The sequence below is a fragment of the Mauremys mutica genome, chromosome 2, assembly GCF_020497125.1.
Source record: "Mauremys mutica isolate MM-2020 ecotype Southern chromosome 2, ASM2049712v1, whole genome shotgun sequence".
Classification (NCBI taxonomy): Eukaryota; Metazoa; Chordata; order Testudines; family Geoemydidae; genus Mauremys; species Mauremys mutica.
In genome coordinates, this window is record NC_059073.1 from 86,774,629 (window position 1) to 86,802,115 (window position 27,487).

Here is a 27,487-nt window from a genome sequence, read left to right on the forward strand (position 1 = left end):
TTACTCAACCAAATATATTTTTTTTGTTTTGTTTTGTTTTGAAAGAAGGTGGGTGGAATATGATTGTAAAAACCACACAAATTGGCAGGGGTACTCAGAAGTCAATCTTTTTTTACTAGATTTTCAAATTGAGTGTGTCCCTTGAATTGACAGAATATCACAATTCTTATTGGCAGCAGCGATTGAACTTAGGACCCGTGGATCTAAAAGCATAAGCCTTTGTTAAATGACAAACCTCTGAAGTTTGCAATGACTCAACTCTGCATGTGGTGCAGCCATTAGCGGGGGCTGCAGAGCCACACTGGGTAAGTAGGCTGCAGTAGCACTTCCTGTATGCTGAAATTGTAACCTTTGTTATTCCTCAGCATGCTGGACCTCTGCTTCCAGCTTCACCTTTTGTTTCCTGCTGTATAGTCTCCTTTTCTTCTATATTCACTTTAATGGAAGAACTCCCTATGAAGAGAGAGAAGATGGAAGAAAGAACAGGAACAAGAGTGTGATGGGGTGTACAAACCCTACACTGGAAAGGGAAGAGTTAAAGAGATACATTGGTCCCTGGCAGCTCTCATCCTGCCACACCTTAAAGCTTAAAAGGGAGCTGAGTAGCACAGTAATAGGTAGACAGTGGAGATGAGTTGGCATATGCTCTGAGCTTCTGGGAAGGAGCACAGCACAGCATGAGTGCCTACTGCCTGGCTGTGACAGCTTGGTCAAACCCCCAGAGAAGGGACTTGAGACTCTAAGAAGGTCTGATACTTTACCTTTGATTTCAATTATTTATAGTCTTTACTTTATCCACTGGGAAAAGAGGAGACTGGCAGGAAGTGATCCAGGAGGCAGCAATATTCACTTTGGGGTAAGGGATTTAGCTGTTTACCACTGGGCCCTGGATTGGAAGGTGGAGAAGAGGGTGGGCTCAGGTTCATTTACCAACCCCTAGGCAGTGCTGGAGATAGTAGTCTGCCTCTGATATGGGGAATCCAGTTGAGACAAGATGCTGCAGGCAGAAGTATCAAGATCATGAGCTCTTGATCCATTGGCAACCCAGAACTCCTTGCTTAACCCAGAAGCCTAAGTGCATTGCTGGACTCCTTATGTATCCCCAAAAGGAGTGGACATAAATATGTGGCCTGGCCAGATGGCTGAGTCACAGAAGGGGCAGACCACTGAAGAGTTCAAGTAGCTATGAACACAGGTGCCAGAAAAGGCTCTGATCTTGCCTGACCAATAGGCAGGACCTGCGGTGAGTGATCCCATCCAAAGGAGATATCAAGATCCTTTTTTAATGTATGACACTGTTTAATAAATGGTCAGAATATCCTCTCAGTCCAGTGTGATTACAGAATGTGCCATTTCCACCAGCTTCATTGTGGTGCAAAAGGTGAAGGTGCATTATATTTTTACCAGTGATGTAGAGAGATTATTGTTAGTATTATATTGATTGGTTGATTTTTTTGCACAACTGCAAGATGAGTTGCAAGAAGAAAAATGTCACTAAAAATATCTACCCCACAGCCTGGGTCTGAGTAACAATAGCAAGTTAAACATGAAGATCATGTTCTTAGATTATTTGAAATAAATGATCTGTTTGCAGTGTCTTGCTCATCATATTCCTTGTGCTCCCTGGATGATACCTTGCTTTGTTCTTCTGTTATCACAGAGCATTGCTCCCGCTATTTCATAAATTAATTCCACCTCATTGCATGCATTCATGTCCTATTTCTATTGAAGTGTTTCTACTCATGTCTTAATTACTGGTGGTACTTTTAAATTTCTATTATTTCACTCATATGGAGATGGTAATAAATAGCAAAAATTCAAAGGCAGAAGAAATATATGGCTGAAGTATTATTATGCATTGCAGTAGTACTTAGAGGCCCCAAATTGAGACTGAGGTCCCACTGTGTTTTGGCACTGTATAGCACAGAAAGAGACAGCCCTTATTACCGTGAGTAGTCCAACTGAAATGATAAAATTCATGTGGCTATTTTCAGGATCCAGGCCTTAATAACAGTTTGTCCTCTACAGGAGAGATTTTTACTTTCAAAGAAAGTTGGGTATTTATCTGTCCTTGGAGCCTTTGAAAATCTCCCCCAGATAAACTCTTACAACAGTCCATACTCTCCCTCACTAACCCCCTGGGGCCAGGACTGTACTCCAAGTGTGAAGTTAACAATGTGTATAACTCAATGGTTCTGAATACCTTTAAAATTATTTTATACTATACAAATAAAAGTTGGGTGAGGAAAACGGCAGGGGGAGGTGTTCATCTGGTTAAGGAGGAGGAGGACAATGCTTAAAGAAAGCTATAATTTATGGCCAGATCAAGTCATTTTTGCACTGCTCTAGTGGTGCAAAGGGGACTTAAATCTGCCCTAATGGGGTTGTTGAGTATTCCCTTGATGGGGTTGGAAGGAAACCACCTGGTTGCCTAGTTGCTTATATAGCACCTGCTCTCCCATGGAACAAGGGCATGATGGAGACAGGGCCACATGAAGGAACCACAATGCAATGATGGTATCTGTGTTGCTCTTTACATTACAAAATCTCAATACCAGAGAGATTAATAAGACTGGGACTTTTCAGCTTGGAAAAGAGATGCCTATGAGGGGATATGATAGAGGTCTATAAAATCATGACTGGTGTGTAGAAAGTAAATAAGGAAGTGTTATTTACTCCTTCTCATAACACAAGAACCAGGGGTCACCAAATGAAATTAATAGGCAGCAGGTTTAAAACAAACAAAAGGAAGTATTTCTTCACACAACACCCAACCTGTGGAACTCTTTGCCAGAGGATGTGGTGAAGGCCAAGACTATAACAGGGTTCTAAAAAGAACTAGATAAATTCCTGGAGGATAGGTCCATCAATGGCTATTAGCCAGGATTGGCCAGGATGGTGTCCTTAGCCTTTGTTTGCCAGAAGCTGGGAATGGGCGACAGGGAATGGATCACTTTTTGATAACCTGTTCTGTTCATTCCCTCTGGGTAAGGCTACATGCCTGTCATGGAGGTCATGGTTTCCATGACTTTCTGTGACTTCCGTGACTTCTGCAGCAGCCAGTGCAGCTCGAGCAAATCAGGTAGCCTCTGGGCCAGCCATTCCAGCCGCTGCTGGGGCAGTCTGGGTGTGGGAAGAGGCTCAGGGCTGAAGCAGAGAGTTGGGGTGCAGGGTGGCACTTACCTGGGTGGGTCTCCCTGGAAATGGCAGACATGACCCTGCAGCTCCTAGGCAGAGGGGCCAGAGGGCTTTGTGCACTGCTCCTGCCCACATGTGCTACCCTCCCCCAGCTCCCATTGGCTGCAGTTCCTGGCCAATGGGAGCTGTGGAGCCAGAGCTTGTGGCAGGGGCAGCATGTGGAGTCCCCCCGGCCTTCTCTCCCACTAGGAGCTGCAGAGACATGCGGAGCCGGGTAGGGAACCTGCCAGCCCCGCCACCTCTCCCCCACTCCTCCAGCGCCAGTGGGGGTCCTGGACCGCACACAGCCACCCGGCCCCTCCTCTCAGCCATGAATTTTTGTTTACCGCCCGTGACCTGTCCATGACTTTTACTAAAAATACCCATGATTAAAACGTAGCCTTACCTTTGGGGCACTTGGCATTGGCCACTGTCAGAAGACAGGATCCTGAGCTAGATGGACTTTTGGTCTGACCCAGTATGGCCGTTCTTATATTACCATTGGTTTAAAAAAGTACTATGTGACACATATACCCATATCTTATAGTTCAGTCAATAGCATAGACTATGTTTGCTTTCAGGGTAGGGCTAATCAAATAAATGCTTGTTTCCTTTCAGATGTTAACATTAAAAACACAGGAAAAAACACCTTCAAAAGGATCCAATTTTCAGTAGTGCACCAACACTTTTGGCTATACCTGATTTAAACAAACAATGTTCCTCTCTAAACCCAGATTTTCACACACAAATAATTCTGTTTGTGCAAAGCAGGGGTTGTACACTGTCATAGATACAGGGCTAGCTAGGATCCTTTTCTGGATCCTCCAAGTGCACCCCTTCAGATGACAGGGCCCCTGCCTTTGCCTTCCCTCAGCATAGAATCTCACAATTTGCTCACTCTTATACAGGATTCCTAGGCTGCAGCCTCCTGTTTATTTCCTGTGATTACTCAGCAGGCCTGACTCCTGGTCTCTCCTTTGGGACTGTGACCAGCTGTTAACATGCCATGCCCAGGTAGCCTTCTCCAAAACAAATATTGCTTACTGATCAATAGCAGGAATACAGTTCTGCACAAAAGAGCGAGGAGTTTTAGATACTGTGTAGTACACACCCCCCCCCCCACCCTAGCTTATTCTTGCTCTCCTTCTCTCCCTCTCCCAGCAATCATCCATAGCACATATGAAGGTCTAAGTTAGCCAGACCCAACCACAAGACCTGTCTCTCTAGGATCTCGCTCTAGCAGGTCACTTTTTAACTGTTTAGTGTCCATTTGATCTTTAGCTTCCAGCCTTGGCAGGACATCAGGGTAGCTGGAAGTGGGCCCTTTACAGTTAATTGCTTAGCTTTGCTTGTTGGAGAAGTAGTTTAGCTGCACCCATTGTCTGGCATTCCTGGTTGTTTTTTCTAACCTTCTGCTCTTAAAGTGAACTAACCTATGCATCCAGTTTCCACTCACCCAGTATAACTACTTCCCCTACCCACACTTGACCATCATAGAAAATATACAGTACTTAGGGCAGTCGATTAATTGCAGTTAACTCACACGATTAATTCAAATTAATTGTGATTAATCGTGGTTTTAATTGCACTGTTAATAGAATACCAATTGAAATTTATTAAATATTTTTGATGTTTTTCTACATTTTCATGTAATTGAAATCAAATATTTGCAATGCAAAAATGATAAAAGAAATAGTATTTTTCAATTCACCTCATACATGTACTGTAGTGCAACCTCTGTCATGAAAGTGCAATTTACAAACCTAGATTTTTTTTTTGTTACATAACTGCACTCAAAAACAAAACAATGTAAAACTTGAGCCTAAAAGTCCACTCAGTCCTACTTCTTGTTCAGCCAATCACTAAGACAAACAAGTTTGTTTACATTTACAGGAGATAATGCTGCCCTCTTCTTATTTACAATGTCAGCAGAAAGTGAAAACAGGCATTTGCTGGCATTGCAAGGTATTTACGTGCCAGATATGCTAAACCAGGGGTCAGCAACCTTTCAGAAGTGGTGTTCCGAGTTTTCATTTATTCACTCTAATTTAAGGTTTTGCGTTCCAGTAATACATTTTAACATTTTTAGAAGGTCTCTTTCTATAAGTCTATAATATAGACCTAAACTATTATTGTATGTAAAGTAAATAAGGGTTTTAAAATGTTTTTAAGAAGCTTCATTTAAAATTAAATTAAAATGCAAAGTCCCCCGGACTGGTGGCCAGGACCCAGGCAGCGTGAGTGCCACTGAAAATCAGCACGCGTGCCATAGGTTGCCTACCCCCGTGCTAAACAATCGGATGGCCCTTCATGCTTCAGTCACCATTTCAGAGGAAAATGCTTCTATGCTGATGACACTCGTTAAAAAAATGTGTTAATTAAATTTGTGACTGAACTCCTTGGGGGAGAATTGTATGTCCCCTGCTCTGTTCTACCTGCATTCTGCCACATATATCATGTTATAGCACTCTCGGATAATGACTCAGCACATGCTCATTTTAAAAATGCTTTCACTGTAGATTTCACAAAAGACAAAGAAGGTACCAATGTGAGATTTCTAACTGACCCAAGGTTTAAGAATCTGAAGTGTCTTCCAAAACCTGAGAGGGACGAGGTGTGGAGCATGCTTTCAGAAGTCTTAAAAGAGCAACATTCCAATGCAACTACAGAACCCGAACCACCAAAAAAGAAAATCAACCTTCTGCTGGCGACATCCGACTCAGATGATGAAAATGAACGTGCACTGGTCTGCACTGCTTTGGATTGTTATTGAGCATAACCCATTATTAGCATGGATGCATGTCCATTGGAATGGTGGTTGAAGCATGAAGGGACATATGAATCTTTAGGGCATCTAAATATTTTGCAACCCTGGCTACAACAGTGCCATGCAAACACCTGTTCTCACTTTCAGGTGACATTGTAAACAAGAAGCGGACAGCATTAGCTCGTGTAATTGTAAACAAACTTGTTTGTCTTAGTGATTGGCTGAATAAGTAGTAGTACTGAGTGGATTTACAGGTTCTAAAATTTTACATTGTTTTATTTTTGAATGCAGGTTTTTTGTACATAATTCTACATTTGTAAGTTCAACTTTCATGATAAAGAGATTGCACTACAGTACTCGTATTAGGTGAATTTAAAAATACTATTTCTTTTGTTTTTTTTACAAAGCAAATACTTGTAATAAAAAATAAATATAAAGTGAGCACTGTATATTTTTATTGTGTTGTAATTGAAATATATTTGAAAATGTAGAAAACATCCAAAAATATCTAAATAAATGGTATTATTATTATTTAGCAGTGTGATTAATCACTATTGATATTTTTTTTAATTGCTTGACAGTCCTAATAATACTAACACATTAATGCAGAGCAGCTCCACATCCCCCACACACCACTTGCAGTGGAGTTGATGTGGAAAGATATAAAAGTAGCTTAATTTGGGAACTTTTGGTAATCAGGGCCCAGATGAAACCTCATGACTTACAGGTCTTACAGAGGGTCAAGCAAGGCTCTTCCACTCAATAAGGATCTGCCAATTGAGCCATCATGACTCATACAACAGTTTGGATAAATATAATCTCAGATCTTGCCTACCTTTATCAATAATTTATATTTAAAAACAGGTGTAAAATGGTAAGTAGTCTCAAATGATGCGTTAAGGTTGATGAACACAATACCCAGCGCATATTCGCAGCTGTCATCCTTATATCTCCTGAATTATCACCATGTCTTGGAAGTAATTTTTCACAGCTTGTTCTTTACTGTCCTTGCCATCTACATAGACTGAAAACTTATGGAAAGAGAAAAGCACATTAGACTACTACTTCACTTCTAAATAAAGGTTTATCTTATAACAGAAGCTTTGTAGTGTTAGTAGATAATTTCAACAGGAGCTCATATCACAATCAATACCTAGAAATATAACTATTCCAGAAAGTATCTTAACAGAATAAAAAAATTTATTAGATTTTAAAAATATAAGTAAAGGTCATATGATAATTTGACATTTCAAAATCATATTCAATCCTTCAGCTTCATAAAAATGTTTGGTAATAACTCATTAATTCTAAATATGAAGATAGCTTTAAATGACTTAATGAGCTAAGATTTTTATGTAATTATATAATTCTCAAAGGATCTTAAGCATTGAGCTTCTGCAATTCTTCCTCCAATAAACCTTCATATTTTGATAATAAAGGGATATACCAATTTAAAAATCTCACTTGTCTGAAAATGACCTATTGTACTTCTAAAAGGCCTAATATTGCAACAAGTGAAAATTAGAAAGAAAAATATTCTTCAGTGTATGTTTTGTTCATTAGACAGCACTCTGCATAAAGTCAGCGTTCCTTGTTGCTGTGTTAAGAGACCCATGCAAACAAGAAAGAGGAAAACCTTTTAAAAATAGGAAAACGATGACAAAACAACATTTGTCAGAAAAACTAAGGGGCACACAATACATAGGCAGCTGCTGTGTATCACACTGAACTGAATTAAACTCATATCTTGTGCTCCTTTATGTATTTCCAACTGTTCTGTTATTTTATGCCTAGGTTGCAAGCTCTTTGGGCCAGGGATTGTCTTTTTATTCCATGTTTGTATAGGGCCTGGCACAATAAGCCGGGGTTCCTTTCGCTATCACCACAATACATAACAGTACCTGTAATTGCTTTATTTTAAAAAAAAGAGTAACTAGATTTCAAGTTGAGGGAGGTCCACTTAAATTCATTTGATTTTACTCTGCCCTGAATTTTCAATGTGCATCGGATAGTTGTATGGACACCACAACTGGCATTATAGAAAGATTTGGCAGCTGGTAAGAGACAGATGGAAACTTTTTGCAGCCAGGAAAGTGTGGGAAGCAGTTTGGGATTATGGGACAAACATAATAGCTGGCTATTTCTGCTAAAATAATCACGGACAATATCAGTGTCGTTAAGTTTCAGAGTTAACTGTTCATTGAGAAAATGAGGGCAACTCATACCTTGTTAATGCCATTGTTTTAGATTGGCTGCAGACTCAGAAGACAATACATCTGTTTACACTGGTTCATGTTTGGAAATATTTCTCCAGAGTCATAAGGACTAGGAATATAGTAGTTTTTTAAATAAATTTTTGACTCCGCCACATAAGACCTAGTCATGGATAAATCACTTAAGCCTAATCTTTCAACTTTTGGCAGACCTGGTTTTTGAAGATGAGCTCATGGTGCATCTGCTGAGTTCAGCTGGAACTTTGGATCCTCATCTTCTAAAGATCAGGTCCCAACTCTCTTTAGATGGAACCCTGAAATGGAGAGACACCTAAAACTAGTTGACATTTTAAAAATGAAGGTGCCAGCTCTGTGCAGGTGGACTCTGGCACCCATGTGGACTCCACAGATTTCAGTGGCGGTCCCCACTGGCTCAGAGCTCTGCCTGCCTGGAGCCAATAGGAGGATTAGGCCCTCAGACTGTAATCTCTAGGGGTGAAAATATGTGCTGTGCCTACAAGAGGTGCAGCACAAAACTCAACTTCTGTGGGGTCTATGGTGGCTTTACGCTACTTCTGACTTCTCTGTATTCTGGACTGCTATGGCACCCAGAATAAGTCACACAGCCCTGGAAGGCAGCCTAAGTTATAGCAGCCTGTTGCCAGCTTCTTATGGGTGGCAGCAGTACCTCAAATCCCAAAAATGCTAGGTGCTGTAGCCCTTCCCCAACACATACTTCTCACCATTAACTCCATGGCACCACACCCCCTTGCTGGTGCTTGTGGAGGAGGCTTTTTAGAACTGCACAAGATGTGTTAAACAAAGCCCAGAATAAGTCACACAACCCTGGTACCATGGGGCTTATTTAATTACATGTTTATAAAAAAAGTCTCATGAGATTCTCAGTTTGGGAGCTGCTCTAGACTGAGTTTTATATAGCATTTACTTCCTCTTGTAACCCTTGACATTCAACTATCTTAAAACCATATTTTACACTTACTCTGTAAGCAAAGCTCCCATTATATCAATAAAGGTTTTGCATAAACATTTTGCCCTTAATTATTAACATAGAACAATGTTTTTTAACTACGAGATTAGCTTCCTAAGGGAAGCCTAAACAAACTCAGGGAAAACAATATATATACACACATAAACATATTAAATGCCAATTGTACATACTTAGCTTTCTTCCCCCCTTACACTTTGGACAATTAGAAACCCATAACTATTAAGAAGGTTTTTGCCTACTGGTAGGATTATAACAGCTTGCACTCCATTGTTGAAATATTTGCGTACATTTTTTGTTTTAACTGTATCTAGTGTAAAAAAAAAGTTACTTCAGCTTTGCTATGTCTACAGCCCAAATAGAGAAAAAAAATGTGAAACTGAACCACAATATAAACTATAACAGAGAAATTAAAAACCTGTGAATAATACACTGACAAAACAAATTGAATTTAAAAATCATTGTGTTCAAGTTACAAAAGAGACAACTTGTGAACATCAGGCTTTGGTTAAAAACAATCAAAAGTTTATTTAATTTGAGGTGTATGATTTATTTTGCTCCTTGTTATCAATAATGGCGATTTATCTTCCGAGGATCTCTTTGCCTCCAATGTTGCATACAAACAGCAATGTTTCATTAAACAGTTATCTTTTTCATAGTAAAACCTAAGGGAAGCAAAGGACATATGCAGTATATCATTCTAAAAATAATTTAATTATTGCTAAAACAGTTATCAGTTCAAAAGAACGGATATAAAACTTTAAATAAATATTTTTCAAGAACATTACAAGAAAGAGGAGCTAAAAAAGTAAGTTAGGTATAAATTGAAACATGAAGCATAGCTTAGTTTTTAAAATGTTTTCAAGAATGAGGAAACAAGGTTTATAAAATTTATATTCTGCTGAACTTTTACCATATACATATACCTTAATATGCAGAATTTGTAAGATGTTGAGACTATACTCAAAGTATTAACAGCATTAAAAAAAGATGGAATTGTTGACTATTTTAAAAGTGTAATTTTTAGAACTATATAATAATTACATAGAATATGTTCCAGTCAACAGTCCACATACCTATTAATGTGGGCACTGCTCCCTTTATCTCAGGAGATAGAAAGACACATGACTATGTGGTAAGATATGCTGTATTTATACTTATTTACTTCAGTTTCCCTTGTTTTCTGATTTGTCACCAACCCAAAGTAGTATTTTCTTTCAGAAAAATCAATCTGATTCAGAAGCACGTACTTCAAGTGATCTGCCCTACTTCTCAAGGGGAATCAAAATACAGGAACACCTTGTGAAACTGAAGACACCACCATAATCTAATCAGAAGGCTAATCACTACAAGGATTTCAATTTAAGTGTCTGTTTCATTTACATTGCCTTCTGAGTGCACCTCTCATAATAAAACTGTGTTCTAGAACTATGGGGAGTGGAGAAGTTTTCAAATTAAGCCGAAAGATCCTACTTCATTTTCGTTGTGCAGAGCAATGAAATAATCAATGTGTTGGAATTTAAGAACCTCATTTCCCCAACTGGTCCAACCACGCTGCAGGCAGCGAGCAAACAACTCCAAACATTCTGCATCAGGTTTGATATATTCCGTCAGAATCTCTGTGCAAAAGAAAAAAAAAAAAGAAACAAAGATGATGATGAAAAAGGAGTGTTAAAAAAAATCAATTTCCTCTGAGCTGTTGGGAGATGAAAAAAGGAATGTTTCATTAAAAAAAAAAAAAAGACAGCAAATTAATTTCAAGGATTTCATCAACCAGCTTGACTATTTATAGTCAGAAAGTCATTTGAAATAAGTGCCCTTGAGATTTTGAACAATACTGTCAAAGCCTTCAATAGCCCTGATTTATCGGTTTTCATTTGGAGTCAGGGAATGAGGATTTCAGTGCCTACACAGGTGACTTTTCAATTTTTCAATATTGTCATCATAACATCTCCCGAGTACTGACTTGACTCTTTTTAAATACGTGGACATTCAAAAAAGACGTTTTCCTTCTTAAAGAGCAATTGCTTCTGATTATTTATTAGGACTGCAGTGCTCCCCACCCTTCACAACACAAAAAGGATAGAGCAATTAGAATCATAGAATATCAGGGTTGGAAGGGACCTCAGGAGACCATCTAGTCCAACTCCCTGCTCAAAGCAGGACCAATTCCCAACTAAATCATCCCATAAATTAGTGATGATTTATTCTATCCTGGAAGCATTAGGAGAAAAGTCTATAAAAGTGTTCTTTCCTTTAGTGTTCCAAATATAATCACATTTCTTCTACAATTTAGTATTCTTTTTTAATGTTTAAATCTAAATAAATTGATATTTTTCTGTTAAAATACCAATTATTTCACTTATTATGAGGAATATTTGGTATGGGCAGGGCAGGGAAGGTATCTTGATTCATTGATTTTATCTGAAAGGCATTAATAAAAATATTTCTTACATTTTTGAATGGGGTACTTGTCAGACAGATCAATATACCTTGCTGCTGGGTCAAAGGGATTCTTAATTGTTAAGTTTCAGGGAGAAGGTTTAAAGTCCCAAAAAAAAAAAAAAAGAAGCTTACTAAGTAAAAGGATTTTAAAAGTGACATAGTATGTAGGAGTGGGAAAGCCTGAAAAATACCTTTAGAACAAAAATATGCCCCAGCAATGTAATTTTAACTTCTGACTGTGACTGACTAGAAAATTGAAAACTCCCCCTTTCTCAACTTTCCTCCAGAACTCATTCAGAATTTTCACTATTCCTCATGAAACATGAGGCATAGAAAACAGTTCATTATTATATCAGACATTTTGTTACCTGAACTGATCTCTCCTCTCACTATCATTTCAGAAAGCAGAAATACATCTGATCAGCATACATCAAAGCAAGGTTGAGAACATTTACGGCCAGAATCCATTGTTTGATTTTCATGTCAGAGTTGCCCCTCAAAGAATTACACTTTCAGGTAGGTGGCCACTTGCAGATTTCACATCTGTTCAAATGCACATCATGAAATGCTCCTGCTGCTGGAAGATGAATATGCTCCCAAAGATCTACTCTGTGGCAATCTTACCACATGCTTTTTCTACCCAAACATTTTCCCTTCTCTGAAAGCTGCCACCCACTTTAAACTCATTCTAATATTTTTTAAATATCTAACTTTTTTTCCCTTTAAAAAGTTTCCATACCTCTCACATTTTGGTACAAGCACAGGTCATGTAGACCTGCCCCAACTCTTAAAAAAAAACAACCAAACCACAGAAATTCTACGGGTGACTTATTCACACTTTTTTTTTGCCACATAATACTGCTATTACTAATAATCTCATATTGGAAAATTTATTCTTTATAATAAACAGGCTAGAAAACCTAATCCAATCTAACATTTGCATAAGAGTCTAGCAGCTTTAGAACACAATGTGCATTCTGACAGCAAGCCTGCTACACTGCTCACAAGCATTTCCCTCCCTCCATCTAATTAGACAGCTAGATAGCACTCGTCAAAAATATGCCTGTACCATTTTGCAAAGCCACCACCTAAAGAAAAAAAAACCTGTCTTTCTTTTCCATGCTCTCTTTTGTTAAGGATTGTTTGTGTACTGATCTGCTGCCAGTATTTTAACAAACATCTCCCAAAAATCTATTCCCCGATCATCTAAGAAAGCCCACGTAAGAGGGAATCTCTAAAGCCCCAAGCTTTCAATAAATTCTCCCTGGGCAAAATTCTGCTCTTTTGACTTCAACAGGGACCAGCACATGCAGAGTTTATTGAAACATCAGTACTTTAGTTTCTTTTCCCCCATTTAAAAATAAAACCCACTTTTCATAACCAAAAAAACCCAAATAAGGAGATACCACCATTTGGCCAACAAGGTTTTATTAAATTGATATTTTGGAGTACTTGTATTTTGTTCCTAATTATTTGTTTATTTATAGAGAGAGAGAATGAGAATATTGATGCCGCAACAAGAAGTCCAGTGGCACTAGTATTACTAATTATTGAGCACCAAAACTTTCATCTTCTGAAAAGAATTTTAAAATACCTATCTGACATAGCACAAGGGAGAAATTACTTCTGATAGGGATTACTTAACTGTAACCAGAGGTGCAATGCCAACGTTTCCATCAATTTTGGCGACAGAATTTAACCGAGGGTTCCTAGGAGTCTCCCCCACTTTCCCATCCCCTACAGCCCCTAAAGATGCCACTCCAGTACATGATGACAGTGTGCACAGATGCAGCCAGATTATATTTACAATAATTCAAGCCATCACAATATAACTTTTCATAGCTTGGATTGGGTATTTACATAATCACATCAGGCAGTAACCCTCAGTGCAATGAAAATTAGCATATATAGACAGCAATAATATGGCCATATTTTGTTGGTATAAAATCTAATGCCACCAGTTTACCTGAACATTAACTTTCTATAAGTTACAGTAGTATCTTTGTTAGGGTTTTATGGCCTTCCTACCTTCACAAGTATATGTTAATATACTCTTGGGACTGATCTTTAGATGTTAAGCAAATCTCTTTAAGAGAGTTAAATTTGTGCTTAGCACAGGACCAGGAAAGGGTGGGGAGGGAGTGTTGGAGGTTGGGCAAAGGTGGCATTATGCCACCTAGCCTTTGTCTAAGCCTCCAGTTGGCTGAGTTCCAATTTATGCCTGGCTGCCAACAGCCCCACAGACTATTGCACAGCAGGGTATGACATGGGACATAAGGACTCCCTGTACATGCCTTCTTTAATTCCCTGTCAGGCATGTCTCTACAACATGGGTCAAGGGGGCACAGAACTGCTACAGAAAGCAGGTTTTCTCTGGGCTTCCAATGCTTTGCTCTGCTAGAGCAGGGCAAAGTGGCTGGGGCAGACCCAAGAATAAGGCCCAGGATTTTTAAGTTGGCTGTCTCTTTGTAGCTAATAACTTCTTTACAAACTGTGGAAGAAATCTGAAATCTCAAGAGCCAGTCTAGGAACCTGTACAAAATAGTAAAAACACCCCCCGACCCCCACATTATTTGAAATTCAACATTGCTCAGTGTCCTCCATGTAAGAGAGCCACCCTTTATGTATCCTAACAGCAACAATGAATTGAACTAGAAGGAAAACCTGCTGTTATTTGAATCAAAATCATAAGTGATAAAATTTCATTGTAAAGTATTTGCATAAAGCAGTTTAAGTACATCTATAATGACATATTAAAGCTGTGAGCACTAAACGCAAAACATGTATCACCAGAAACCCCTACAGTCATGATTTCATAGTTAAATGCACTGCAGGAACCCGAATGTCTCCTTTTGATGGCTTGCTTTAATTTGCATCTTCCTCTTCCCCCAGAGAAATAAATTGTTATAATCAGTCATTAAATGGCTACATATGTACCAACATAAAACTTTACAATAGTAACAAGAAATCAAGTGCCAGACAGTAGCAATAAATACTAATATTTTTGGCTTTGTTGCTACTTAAACAAAACACAAAGAATCTGTGTGTGAGTCATCAAGTTTCCTTCTCCCCCATCCCCAAACTTCAGCTTCTGTTCATATTGTTCTAAATAATCTAGGAATGTGGATCAGCTGCTCTCTACTGGCAAATCTAGAATACTGCCTTTAAAATAAAAAAATAATAACCATACTACTACAGTACTAAGAACATCTGAAATATCTTTAAACAGAAGCAACACCTTTATTCTTTATTTTTTGCTGTTCTAAGAGTTACCTTTACTTATTGCAAATATACATGTACATTAGGAAAAAAGTGTGTAACTCACTGGCCAGATGATCTGTTCTCAGTGGTAAATTTCTTCTTCCAGCAATAAAAATGAATAAAGCACAATAGGCGTGCAGCCATTCTCCAAAAGAATTTTTGGCATGTAATGTACTCACCCTACACACATCCACATCAGATATTACGTGAAAGCTTATTTTATGTACCTTTATAGGAATATGACATGGAGCTGTCAAGTGGTGCAGTAAGGCTGAAGAGCACAGTGAAACAATGGTACCCAAAATTAGTGTCTTTTTTTTCAGTTCTGGAACCACTACAACATGACTAACTACAGTTTTTACTGTTCACATTAATGTCAACACCTTAATGTGGTGTTTATTGGTCAAAACTACCAAACATCAATGTATTAAAGTATTTTTATTGTTTTTTCATGGGCAAATATTTTTTCCAGCAATGATTAAGCTATTTCACACATGGCAAAAACGGTAAAATATCAACATTTTGCAATATACTAATGTGGAATGTTTTCAGATCACATTCTTAATTGTCAAACTATCTCACGAGTGATAACAGTTTTATATTTTCGGCTGAGATTTGCTGAACAGATCAGTCTCACACTGAAGATTGTGCACAAGTAGCAGTAGCTTGTCTGCCTATAGTTTGTACTACATAGTGAGCAGATATAAATGTACATGAATTTTTAACACAATACTTCTCCATTGTAAGCTTTTGTACATACAATGTAGCCTCTAGTCTATCTGGTTGAAGGTTTTAATTTGTAATTGCCTATGCATGCAGTATGAACCTTTGAAATATTCTAGAAACTAGCTTTTTAATTCAGTGACACATATGCACAAGTCAGTGTTAGAGATCATAATATACAGCTTCATATTATGAAAATGCAAAAGCTATGAGAGAAAGCAGTGGCCCAATGAAGTAGTGAAGACAAAGTCCACAAACAAGTCCTTGCCTCTGCACTGGAGATGAAGAGCACATATAAGGGTCTCGACTGAAAATAGCAGATGCTGATGAAGAACAAACTGAAAGATCTATGAGAGTTGCACTTGATTTTCATGGGACATAAAGCTTCTTCAGCCCAGTCAAGAAATCTACAATCAAAACATGTGCTGACATGGTGAAAAAGACCAAATTTAAGTCTAGCAAGGGAGGGACAATCACAGCAGCTATCAGTCTTGAAATTGTTTTCCACAGAGCCCAATCCTTAGCAAGATACAGAGATGATGTTTCAATACCAACTATTCTTAGTCTTCCACAGGTACCTGAACCTATGTCCCTCTTACATGCTGATGTAACAATAAGAAGCACAGACAAAGCTGAATTAGGGCATCAACTGGAAGCTGAAGCTGAAAGAATCCATGAGCTAAGAGCATGCAACAAAGAAACCACAGTGTATAGCAGAGATGCCATGGCTGTCATACAAATGATGTCTGGACACAAATTCCACACATTTGATGAACTGGCTGCTGAGTACTTCAGGCAGGTCCTAAAAGCTAATTCTGTACCTGAAGTCTTTGACAGAAAACTGCAGCAAGACAGCACCAGACAGGATGTAAGGTTAGATGTAAGAAATGCCAGGTGACTGGTGGACACACTGTGCTTCCATGGAGAGTTTTTAAACATGTCATCCAAGAAGCAGTTACTTGTAACATTTCTCTGTGAATATACGGTTCAAAATGCACCTGAGAGTTTAGGAGTACACCAGCACAAACACTCCTTCTTGCTGGATGTTTTTTCAATAGTGAAATAATGAAGTCCATCACCATTAAATGTGTTGAAGAAGCCCAATAGATCTAAGCTACGCAATTTGAGTTACGTTCGTAGCGTAACTCAAGTCGACGTAGCTTAGATCTACTTACCGGGGGGGTCCACACTACGCTATGTCGACGGGAGACACTCTCCCGTTAACTCCCCTTATTCTTCTCGTTCCAGTGGAGTACCAGAGTTGATGGGAGAGCGATCTGCAGTCAACTTAGCGGGTTTTCACTAAACCCACTAAATTGACCCCCAGTAGATTGATAGCTGCAGCGTTGATCCACCAGTAAGTGAAGACAAGCCCCAACACTTGAACAGTACTCAAGAGGAAGTGGACACAAAGATGCTTCTGCACGCTTTATGTGCCAAAGTGGCTTTTGGGTTTCTTGGGTGTCAAAGGAACTATAACAATTAGATCATCTGACATACATGATTTGGACTGTGCTGTTCACTACTTTCCAAAAATGGAATATGCAGATGACTTGTGGCCTAAAACAGGCATCACTACAAGCACAACTAACAAGCATTGTTTATACTTGTGCACACAATTTGTGGCACACTCACTCTTGACTTCTGCAACATACCTCCTGCTGTACATGCATTAAGAGATATAACTCTCATATCCCTATTTGGTATTGGGGGGGGAGGAAATCTGTGTTTAATGTTGTCAAAACAAAGGGAGCTTACCATTTCAGAGATCTTGCCAAATTGGGAGACTGTCAGACAAGTGAAATCTCTGCAGCAAGACAGTGCTCTATGACCAGAGCAAGAAAAGGAAACCCACAGAGACCTGAATTGTTTGCACCTCAATCTATTTATCAAAAAAGGAAAAGTCACTGGCCAAATTTCCCCCATGTGAGGACAGCTTTGAATAGCATGTCAAAAGAGAATCTTGCCAAACAAAGATTTGGATGTCTTCACATATAGGTAAACCAGATATTGGATCATCATTGTAGCTTATATGGAAAAATGGGTATGATCTACTTCCTGTATTCTTCACGGGACTAATGGCATCTCAGCTTCTGCGAGACTTTATTTGTGCCTGTACCAGTAGGCATTGGTCTACAGTTAAGTGTGTCTATAGTCAGAACGATCTTTCCTTCATAGAACTGCATGTATGCCTACGCAAGGAAGACTGTGGTAACCCACACACTCTCAATAGAGATCAGGAAGATGATGATAATGATGTTGACTAGAAATGTCACTAGTCACATTTCAATGATACCAGTACAAATTTATTATTAGATTTTGTTTTACCCTTTAGATTGTTGTGATGCTTTAAAGTCACAAAGAAATCCAATGTTGTGTCTTGAAATAATACATAGAGTAAATACACTAACAAACAAAGGCAAATATTTAAAAGTGGTCATTTTAATGTGACGACAGTGTCACTATTTATTTCTGTGTCTATGGTAATGGCACCACTTGACAGCTCTGCATCATCTCTCTTCTTAAAGTAGACATAATAAGCTTTCAAAATGATGTATGATGTATATGCACATAGTGAGGGTACATTAAGTCTAACAAATCATGGTGCCTGCTGCGCGCCTACAATGGCATTAGTACCAGATATGTGAGTGACAAGCAAGAAGCACACAAATGAAAGATGAATTCTAATCATACTTACTTGACTATAATTAATTTTGCCAAATCCATGGCTTTAAATACTTTTGCTAATCCCTAAAGTGTAATATTTTGTTTTAAGCCAGTTTCAGACCTGAATTCATATGCAGGAATTCACCAGTGTCATTTCTATAGTTTGTATCAGACTCATACAGTGCGAAGGAATCACTCTAGTACAAGAATCCTGAACAATCTATACATAGCAGTGCCACCATCCTGCACAGTGTTGATATAAGGCACTAATGCAGTGGTTCTCAAACTTTTGTACTGGTGAGCCCTTTCACATAGTAAGCCTCTGAGTGCAGCCCCATCCCTTATAAATTAAAAAAAAAACCCACAAATGTTTATATTAAACACTATTATAAATGCTGGAGATGAAGCAGGGTTTGTAGGTGGAGGCTGAGAGCTCACAACCCCCATGTAATAACCTCACGACCCCCCTGAGGGGTCACAACCCCCAGTTTGAGAACCCCTGCAATCAGGGGAATCAGACATTTTGAGATGCAATATCACCAGTGACCAAAGTCATTTTTGACAGAATTGGATGCTTAACCAACGTCCAACACAGATAGGAGACAGTTGGCTGAAGTTCAATCCAAATAAGAAACCAGTGGGTAGGGATAAGCCTCTTGAGGGTTTGGTAGTGGTGGGGGTTGCATCTGTTCCCTCAGGGGTTCTGTCTGCTCCCCCGTTTCCCGCATCTACCCATTTCAACATTGCCCACTCTCCCCCTGCAATACTCGGGGCCTTGTGCACCCCATTTCCCCATGCCAGGGTCTCTGCCTCCCATTTCCCCTTCAGCACTCTCTATCTTCCCTCCATCTCCCACCTCTCCAAGCAGGATCTCCCTTCCTCAGCACCATGGCAGGGGCTCTGTTCCCCTATTCCTCTCTTCCCCAACATCATGGGTCCTGTTCCCACCCATTCCTCTTATGCCATAGGCTGTGTGACTCCCCTCCCTCAAATCATACTCATAGAATCATAACAATGTCAGGCTACAAGGGACCTCAAGAGGCCAAGTCCAGCCCCCTGCACTGAGGCAGCAGCAAGTAAATCTAGACCATTCCTGACAGGTGTTTGTCCATCCTGTGCTTAACCTCCAATGACAGGGAACCCACAACCTCCCTTGGAAACCTATTCCAGAGTTTAACTACTCTTAGAGTTAGAAAATAGTTCCTAAAATCTAACCTAAATCTCCTCTATTTCAGATTAAATCCATTACTTCTTGTCCGACCTTCAGTGGACATGGAGAACAACTGATCACCATCTTCTTTATACCAGCCCCTAACATATTTGAAGACTTTTTTTAACCTTTTGTCTTTGGCCAGCTTTTCTACACATTTTGCTATTTTTGTCACTCTCCTCTGAAGTCTCTTTATTTCCCCTGGACTGGAAGGGAGGGGTACACTTCTGCTTCCCTCCCCACCACAGAGTAGGAGTTGTGGAGACAGGACACTAGAAGGGAGGAATGAAGCCTTCTCTCTCTTCTCCCTCTGGCTGCCCCTACTGGATGAGCATCTACACCACAGCTCCCACCAGGAAGAGAAATGATTTCTCTTCTGTCTGTCTGGAAGATAAATCAGTCAGGGTGTCAAACACATTAAATTCTACTGGGAGGATGAGCAGGGGTTATGCTGGAAGGCATTAAGGGGTACCATCAACAAGTTGTTTGATCTACAGACAAGTGTAGAGGTACCTGAAACTGTGGCTTCGCTGAACAGATGACAGCAACTCCATATGTTCCCCATTTCCCCCAGATCAATAGGGTTCCGCCCACTGATAACTAGATCACTCCTTGAAATTTTGGAATTGATCTAATGCACCATTCAAAAGTTATCACATTACATACACTCAACTCGACTGCATTTCTATTTGTCCGTAAAGCCTTTCCAAGCTTGGCCAGTAAAGTCTTAAGAGGTCTGAGTCCTGGCTGCCTCAGTGACCATGAACCTTGCAATCATGTAGATCAGCCCAGGCACCCCTGTTAATCAACCAGAAAGACTTAGAATATAAGGCTCATTGCAGGACATTGCTGATGGACGGTCATGGATTCAAGCTTGCTTATATTTCAGATTACTAAATTGTGCCTAATTACTTGTCTCCAGACACATATATGTTAACACACACTGTTAACAACAAAAAACAAAAACCCTCCAAAATAAACACTGCAAAAGGAGTTGAAACTAGCACTCTATCCACGGACAACTCTGCTCCTCAGACACAATGCAACTTTCTACCATAAGAGTAAATCTTGTCAATGCAGGAGACAGAGCTTCTTGGGGGCTGGTCCAGGAATGTGGAACAAATTCCCATAGGAACCAAGAATCACCTCCAACCTCACCACCCTCCACTCTGAGTGCAAGGCACACTTCTTCAACCTGCCTTCTACACCAGAAACACATAGCATTGCATGCATATGATTTTTAAACTTACCATAACTAACACTACACTGCACACACAATTTCCCCCCTCGGGAGAGGATGACCTGAAGAACGAACCCCACATGACAAATGTTAGTCATGTCATTTAATGGACCACTGGAAGCTGCTCAGATACTACAGTGATGAGGTCAGTATAATTACCTATATAGAAGAGTAATCAAATTAGGATTTTGTCAGAAGTGTGTATGGAGAGAAGGGTAGGCTAAATTAAAGTTGAAAGACTTCTACTTTGCACACCTTGTCACCAAGTTCTCACACATGTAAATCCAGTGATTTAACTCAAACTGATCTCATTTATGGTGGTTCAAGGTGAGAGAGACAGTCTATCCAACAGCCAAGACCCAAACCAGTTAGAGCTTTATAAAATCCGTCAGTGCCTGGATTTACACCCAAAACCTAATATGGATTCAGTGCAGTGGCCAGAGAACGAGTCTAACAGGTTCCCTGTGGTTACTGGCACCTCCTGCAGCAGATGGAACATGAAGAGTCTTCAAGTACAGCATATTTTAATGATACAATCTATAAATTCATAGATTCCAAGGCCAGAAGGGCCACTGTGATCACCTAGTGCATGTGACCAAAAAGAATGAGTTCATGCGAAAGAAGAGTTGTGTTAAAGTTGTAGTGACCCTTCATAATATCAGACTTATCTTAAAGTATAGGCTGAAGTAACAGAAATAAAACACAGTTAATTGGATACCAGGTGGAGTAAGTAATTTCCTGTATAAGAAACTGCTTCATATGGCCTTAACTAAGATCTGATAATTGGCAATGACATCACTTGTTTGTTAAAAAGAGTATAAAGTCAACTCTTAAAGGGTTCATTGCTAATACCTGCCTGACCAAGCTGAAGACACCCAATACGGGTCTAGGCACTCCTGGAGGTTAGCCCATTTATAAGTATCTTGATCAAATGCTTAGAAGTGTTTTGTTACCGTTTGGATGTACTAAATTGCTTATTATTTAGGCATGTTTAGAGCAATTATAAATAGCATTTGGCCTTTTGTTTTAATAAATGAATTTACGGTTACATTAGTGTCATGGAAATATCGTGCATAAATAATAATACTTACAACACTTAGTCTGTCTGACCTCCTATATAACACAGGCCATAGAACTTCCAAAAAATAAATTCCTAGAGCATATCTTTTTGAAAAACATCCAATCTTGATTAGAAAATTCATCACTGATCTGCCAGAGCCCCAGTTTGCAGAACCTCATGGCATTGTGCAAAGGTGATGAGATTCTTCAGATCTAGCATGAGCAAGGGCTTGGATGGGAGGCACCTTTTGTCTAACTGATTGGTTGGAGATCAACTCCTGTAATGTATAATGGCTATTGGTAATTAATATGGGTATGGTCTACTTGCTGTCAAGTTATTTTTATTAAAATTTGTGGTTTTAAAAAGATATAAAATGTACCCAAGGTTTTGTGCTATATGTGCATATTCTATGTATGAAAAAATAAATAAATCTCTTCCACTATTAGGTGTCCCAGAAAGAAGAGACTGGTGGTTTTAATTAAGTAAACAATAGACAGTCTATTTTATGTATTCCCTGCCAGGGAAATGGTGCTCATCACACAAAGGAAAGAACTCAGGTCATCTGGAACTCTTTTATACGGAATGCAGGAACAGAGCAATTTTGAAGTAGTTATAAACTATAAAACAACGCAATTTTTTTTTATTTAAGACCTCTGTCCAAAAATTTCAAACAGAGATGCCCAAACTTTGGTGCTTAACACCCATATTTAAGGAACTAAAAGTGGCAGGCTTTTCAGAGATGTTGAACACTTGTCATTCCTATTGACTGCAATTGCTTAGCATCTCTGAAAAATCAGGCTACTTATCTGGCACCTATATATGGATTTAAGTGCCTAGCTTCAGACACTCAAGTTTGAAAAATCTTGGTCTATACAAACACTATATTGTAGAAAAGTGTTCAAAGAACATACCAGTAAGAGGAGGCTTGTGTGAATGAAGAGTGCAGGGTATGCTGACGATTAATTTGTGATCTGGAATTGGAAGTACTGCCACATCTGATTTCCTGTTGTATAAAATCAGAAGAAAATAAATGAGATTTCTCAATCAATACTGTGATACAGGTATGCATTTTCATGGGGTTTTGTTTCAAATGGGATATAAAAAATACAGAGTACTCATTCACTATCAGACTTCACCGTAAGCCTTGGGGAAGCTAAATATCTAAATGTTGAGTATATTTGTTTTCCTGAAAGATAAAGGGCAGTTTATGAAATTTCGGAGGCTTTGGAGAAAACATAGGTAATAAAGGGATGAAACAAGAGTGGGGAAAAAAATCCAAACTAATCGACAGTTCTGTCACTTTTCAACTACTTTAACCAAAAGAACCCACACCACACCCTTACCTTACGTGCATACATAAATACATACACATGGCCCTCTGCTATGGTGAAGAATGCACAGCACAACCCTACCCACTTCTTTTCCTCCTGATTCTGGGCCACCTATTCATTGGACTGGTCCCCCAGTAAGAGAGAGAACAGACAAAGGATTGCTCCAACTTCTAATGGCAGCCAACAGCCCCAAGCAGGTAGGACTGCAGCTGAGAAGTGCCAACAAGGGAAAGTCCCCTTTCCCAGAGCCATGCTTCATACACAGGCAACTGTGAGAGACAGGAGTTGCTTTGGTCACTTTGTGCCACTGGAGAATTCCCCTTTCATTGGGATGATGCTCCCAAGGGCGGCTGTGCCAGTTTTAGGTGCCATATGCACCAGGTGAGGGGCAAAAAGTGACTGGCATGGCATAGATACATGCCTTAGTGTACAGGTACAGTACCACAAGTGTAATTTGTAAAGTCAAAATGATTAAGAACTTAAAAACTGGATTGTAACACATCACAAATCCTACTGATATTCTGAACAAAAAGAGCTCTCAGCCATGCTTATAGCTGTATGTTTCCATCGCTTCACACCGACTAAACAGAGATTCTAGGCTCCAGAGTGACACACAGTGACAACCCTGGAAGCTTATTATATAGCTTATATAAGAATGACACATGCAAAAAGAACCACCACTTAGAAAAATACTTACTAAAAATAGTCTCTCCTACCTTAAAGGCAAATCTATATTTCCTTGAACTCTCCCCAACACAAGAACTTCATAGGGTTTTTTGTGGGAAGAATCTAATGGAAATACAAATTCTCCAGATCTGGCAATCTGACAAAAAGAAATGAGAAACAAATTTTGCATGCGACTTGGTATACAACAGCTACATTTTTTCTATTAGTTATTATTAATCACCCCCACCTTCAATACAAAATGAAGATATAAAATTACTGCATCCCAGTGAAGAAGTAATGACCTTTAAATACAAAAAACACGAAGGGACAGAGAAATTACAGAAATATGCAGAAAAGCACCATGTTGCATGGCCCACCCACCAAAAGCAAAGAGATTCATAACTTACTTTCACCCAGTGCCACTCAGCAAGAGTCTTCACAGACCAATAAGGATAAAGTTCATCCTTAACAAAACGTAGGTGCTTCTGTCTATTGGTCACCCATGTGACCACAAGACAATTTGGAGCAGCTAGCGATGGTATGGGAATTTGCTTGATTTGCCATGAAGACAAGTGGCTGTATCTGTACCTCGGTATATTCAGAAAGTGTATTAGCAAATACAAAACTAGTATAAAAAAACAACAATGGTGAAAGGGGCTATATAAAGCCCCAACTCTGACCTTCTTTAAGAAACATTTCCTGAATACAAATAAAACCACACAGTTAAATAAACTTAAATATGAGTCAAGAGTGACATCCAGTGGCCAAATATGTTGGATGCTTACAACTCCCCCATATTTATTTATATATATATATATATATATATATATATATACACACACACACACACACATACATACATACATACACACACACACACACATATAAATGTTGCAATTTTTATCTAAATATTTCTCCCATTCCCAAAATATGTCAGGTCTGTAAGAATTTTACTTTTGAAAAAGGCTGAGTTCCAGTCTTAATTTTGACAAAGATTATTGCTTTTAATCCAATACTCTCATTTCTACACTAGCATAAACTATTTGATGACACAATAGTTTCTGTTTATATTATAGCTTCCACTCAAGTCAATACCATTCACTCTGTAGTAAGAAATCTCCCATCTGAATGAAAAGCAAATGGAGTAACCTATAAGCGCAAGAGCAATGCCAACTTGGATTGTCAGGTTAAAAGGTCAAAACAGTAATCACTTCTCAAACCATATACAAAAGTCACTTATAATTTTAAATTAGTATTTCTGTTAGAGGTACAGTAGGTTGCTCAAAATAAATCTGAATACTGTGAAGTTAATTTTACTCCAGTGTGAAGAATATAGTGACGTTTTTAGATGATGTCTCTAATTTATGGAGGTGGTTCTTTATTGTTTTGAATGCCATGCTATCTACACTAGTAACATAGTAGTTTTCATGGAACTCACTAGTCACTCAGGATGCAGTCTTCCTATAAATGTTGCAGAATTATTTCTTTTCAGTTAAGCACTAATCTCAATATGTATTTCTACTCTAGCTTAATTATTTTTAATCATACAGACCAAGATCCTCATGTTGAATGGGAAGCTAAACCCCATTCAACAAGATAGTCCACTGATCTGCAATGAGTAAAAAACCTAAAAGGAATCTCCACTGAAGCCCTTGGCTGGCTTCCAGCTCAAAAATTAAGCACTTGCACTCATTGTGGAAGAGTGTGCCTTTCTCAAAGGGGATAAAATAGAAAAGTGAGTCCTATTATGAGTGGTGCAGCTATTTCAAAATACAAACCCGTACCACATTCAAGAACAGAAATAACTGAGTTTTCTGCTTTGACAGAAAGTTGGATATTTTATTTAAGGGGAAGGGGAGGGATGATGGGGATGGTTTTTTGTTTGTTTGAAGGACCTTAGTAACAAAAAAGACAGTATTATTACGTGTGACCCTGGTAAACCAGGTGCCAGCTCTTGCCTAGTCTGTAGGCGTCAGGTGACAAAATCATAGCTGGAAACCAGACCAGCTCACCTACATGTTACTGTTGTTCAAGATAGGTGTTAGGCTTTTAAGGATATTTAGACTGTATAAAATGCTGCATGCATTAATCTTACTTGTAATGTCTGTATTCCATGCTACAATGTAAAATATAAGTTTGTTTTATAATTGTAAAAATGCCTGCTCTGAATTTGTGAACTCAGACAGGAGTGGCTGCCTCTTACCCACCCAGGAGGGCTATCAAAATTAAGTGGGCCATTGTAGGACATAAGCTTTGTTAATTGCCCCATGGAGAAGTATGTGCAGAAGGCCTTGCCCCATTGTTTTGAAAGCTGGAAGAGGGAAATAAAAATAGCTGATATGAAGATTTTTCATCTCTTTACTGTTTAGACTCTTACTAGGGCTGGAGCTAAGAAACAAAGCACACATCCCTCAGTGCCAACCTGACTTAAGCCCTGAAAAGAAATTCAATACTGACAGATTGCTACAACACTGTCACCTTTTGGAATCATAGACTGAACTCAATTGTGCATATATGTTGTGTGCTTTAACTTGTAAATAACATTTTTCCCTAGTTGTTAAATCCTTAATTAGTTTACTATAGGATTGGCTACCAGTGTTGTTTTTGGTGTGAGATAATTGATCTGGGTTAAGTGACTAGTCTCTTGGGACTGAGAGCAACATGAATATTTTGTGATCTTTGATGTGACTATTTATCACAAAGTCCATATTGCCTGGGTAGTAAGATAGACTGGAGAGCCTAAAGGGACTGTCTGTGACTTCATAGTAAGACTGTTACAGTAATCCAGGAGTTCACACTTCTTACTGGGTTGGTGAAATCTAATTATAAAACATATTACCAGTTTGGGGTGTCTGCCCTGAGGTTAGCACTCATGGTTCTGAACCACTCCAGACAGCGTGACATTAAAAAAATAAAATAAAATAGCACATAAAGACAGTGGCTCCTGTTCCCCTCTATTTCCCAATGCCGCACAACCTTAACTGACCACACCAAAATGTCTTACTGCCAGGCACACTTCACTTGAAAAGTCTGTAATGTATTATTACTATTTAAAAACACTTGAAGAGAGTTAATGTTGTGCATATGAGTGTGATTTTCAGGATTGCATTGGTATGTATTGTCTGTGGTTGTATGCTAGAGAAGCTTAGAGCAGTTTATTTCAGAAGAGGCATCTGGAACTCTATTTGGATTTTATGATTAAGAGGCAAGGCACAGGGTGCGGGTATTAATGTTCTAAGTAACAAATTACTTTAAAAAAATTGCACAGACAGGATAGAGTTGAAGTTAAGTGTATTTCCTGAGTTAGCAAATTTTTTGTATGGGTTTCAAAATTGAAAACACCAGTCTAATCCTGTGACATCAGAAGTCTGATTTATTTATTTTTTTAATTGCAAGCTTCCAGAACTACAGGAGAGAAACTATATCAATATTCACTTTGAAAAGTTATATGTCCAAATTCTCCACCATTTTCACCACTTTTACATGGTGGTGAGTCTATCTAACAAACTGAGTCCTGTTGGAATAAAAGATAGTTGACTCACTTAAGAAACAGGCCCATGAATTCTAATGTAATGACTTTGCAAACTAGAGTTCTCAGCAGCTGACCCCACTGTGCCTGACAATTTCAGTACTGTATTATTAAATTTTCTACTTCTACCAATCAAGCGGAGAATCAAACCCACAACAACAAAAATTCTGAAATTTCCAAATTAGGCCCCAG

At 38.9% G+C, this 27,487-nt stretch overlaps 1 protein-coding gene across 7 annotated transcripts in view; it reads right to left on the reverse strand.

Moving 5' to 3' along the window:
- Window positions 1–9,005: 9,005 nt before the first annotated feature.
- The window catches only part of METTL4 (methyltransferase 4, N6-adenosine), a 30,900-nt gene continuing 12,418 nt past the window's right edge, over window positions 9,006–27,487 (reverse strand). For 4 of the 7 annotated variants that reach the window (XM_045004585.1, XM_045004584.1, XM_045004583.1 and 1 more), the window contains exons 6-9: window positions 24,174–24,348; window positions 23,817–23,923; window positions 22,681–22,772; window positions 9,006–10,782 (exon numbers count right to left, since the gene is read on the reverse strand). In XM_045004585.1, coding sequence (XP_044860520.1) covers window positions 10,613–10,782; window positions 22,681–22,772; window positions 23,817–23,923; window positions 24,174–24,348 — 544 coding nt within the window. In that variant the 3' untranslated portion in view covers window positions 9,006–10,612. The remainder of the gene's footprint in view (window positions 10,783–22,680; window positions 22,773–23,816; window positions 23,924–24,173; window positions 24,349–27,487) is intronic. The other 3 variants (XM_045004588.1, XM_045004587.1, XM_045004582.1) reach the window with 3 other exon arrangements.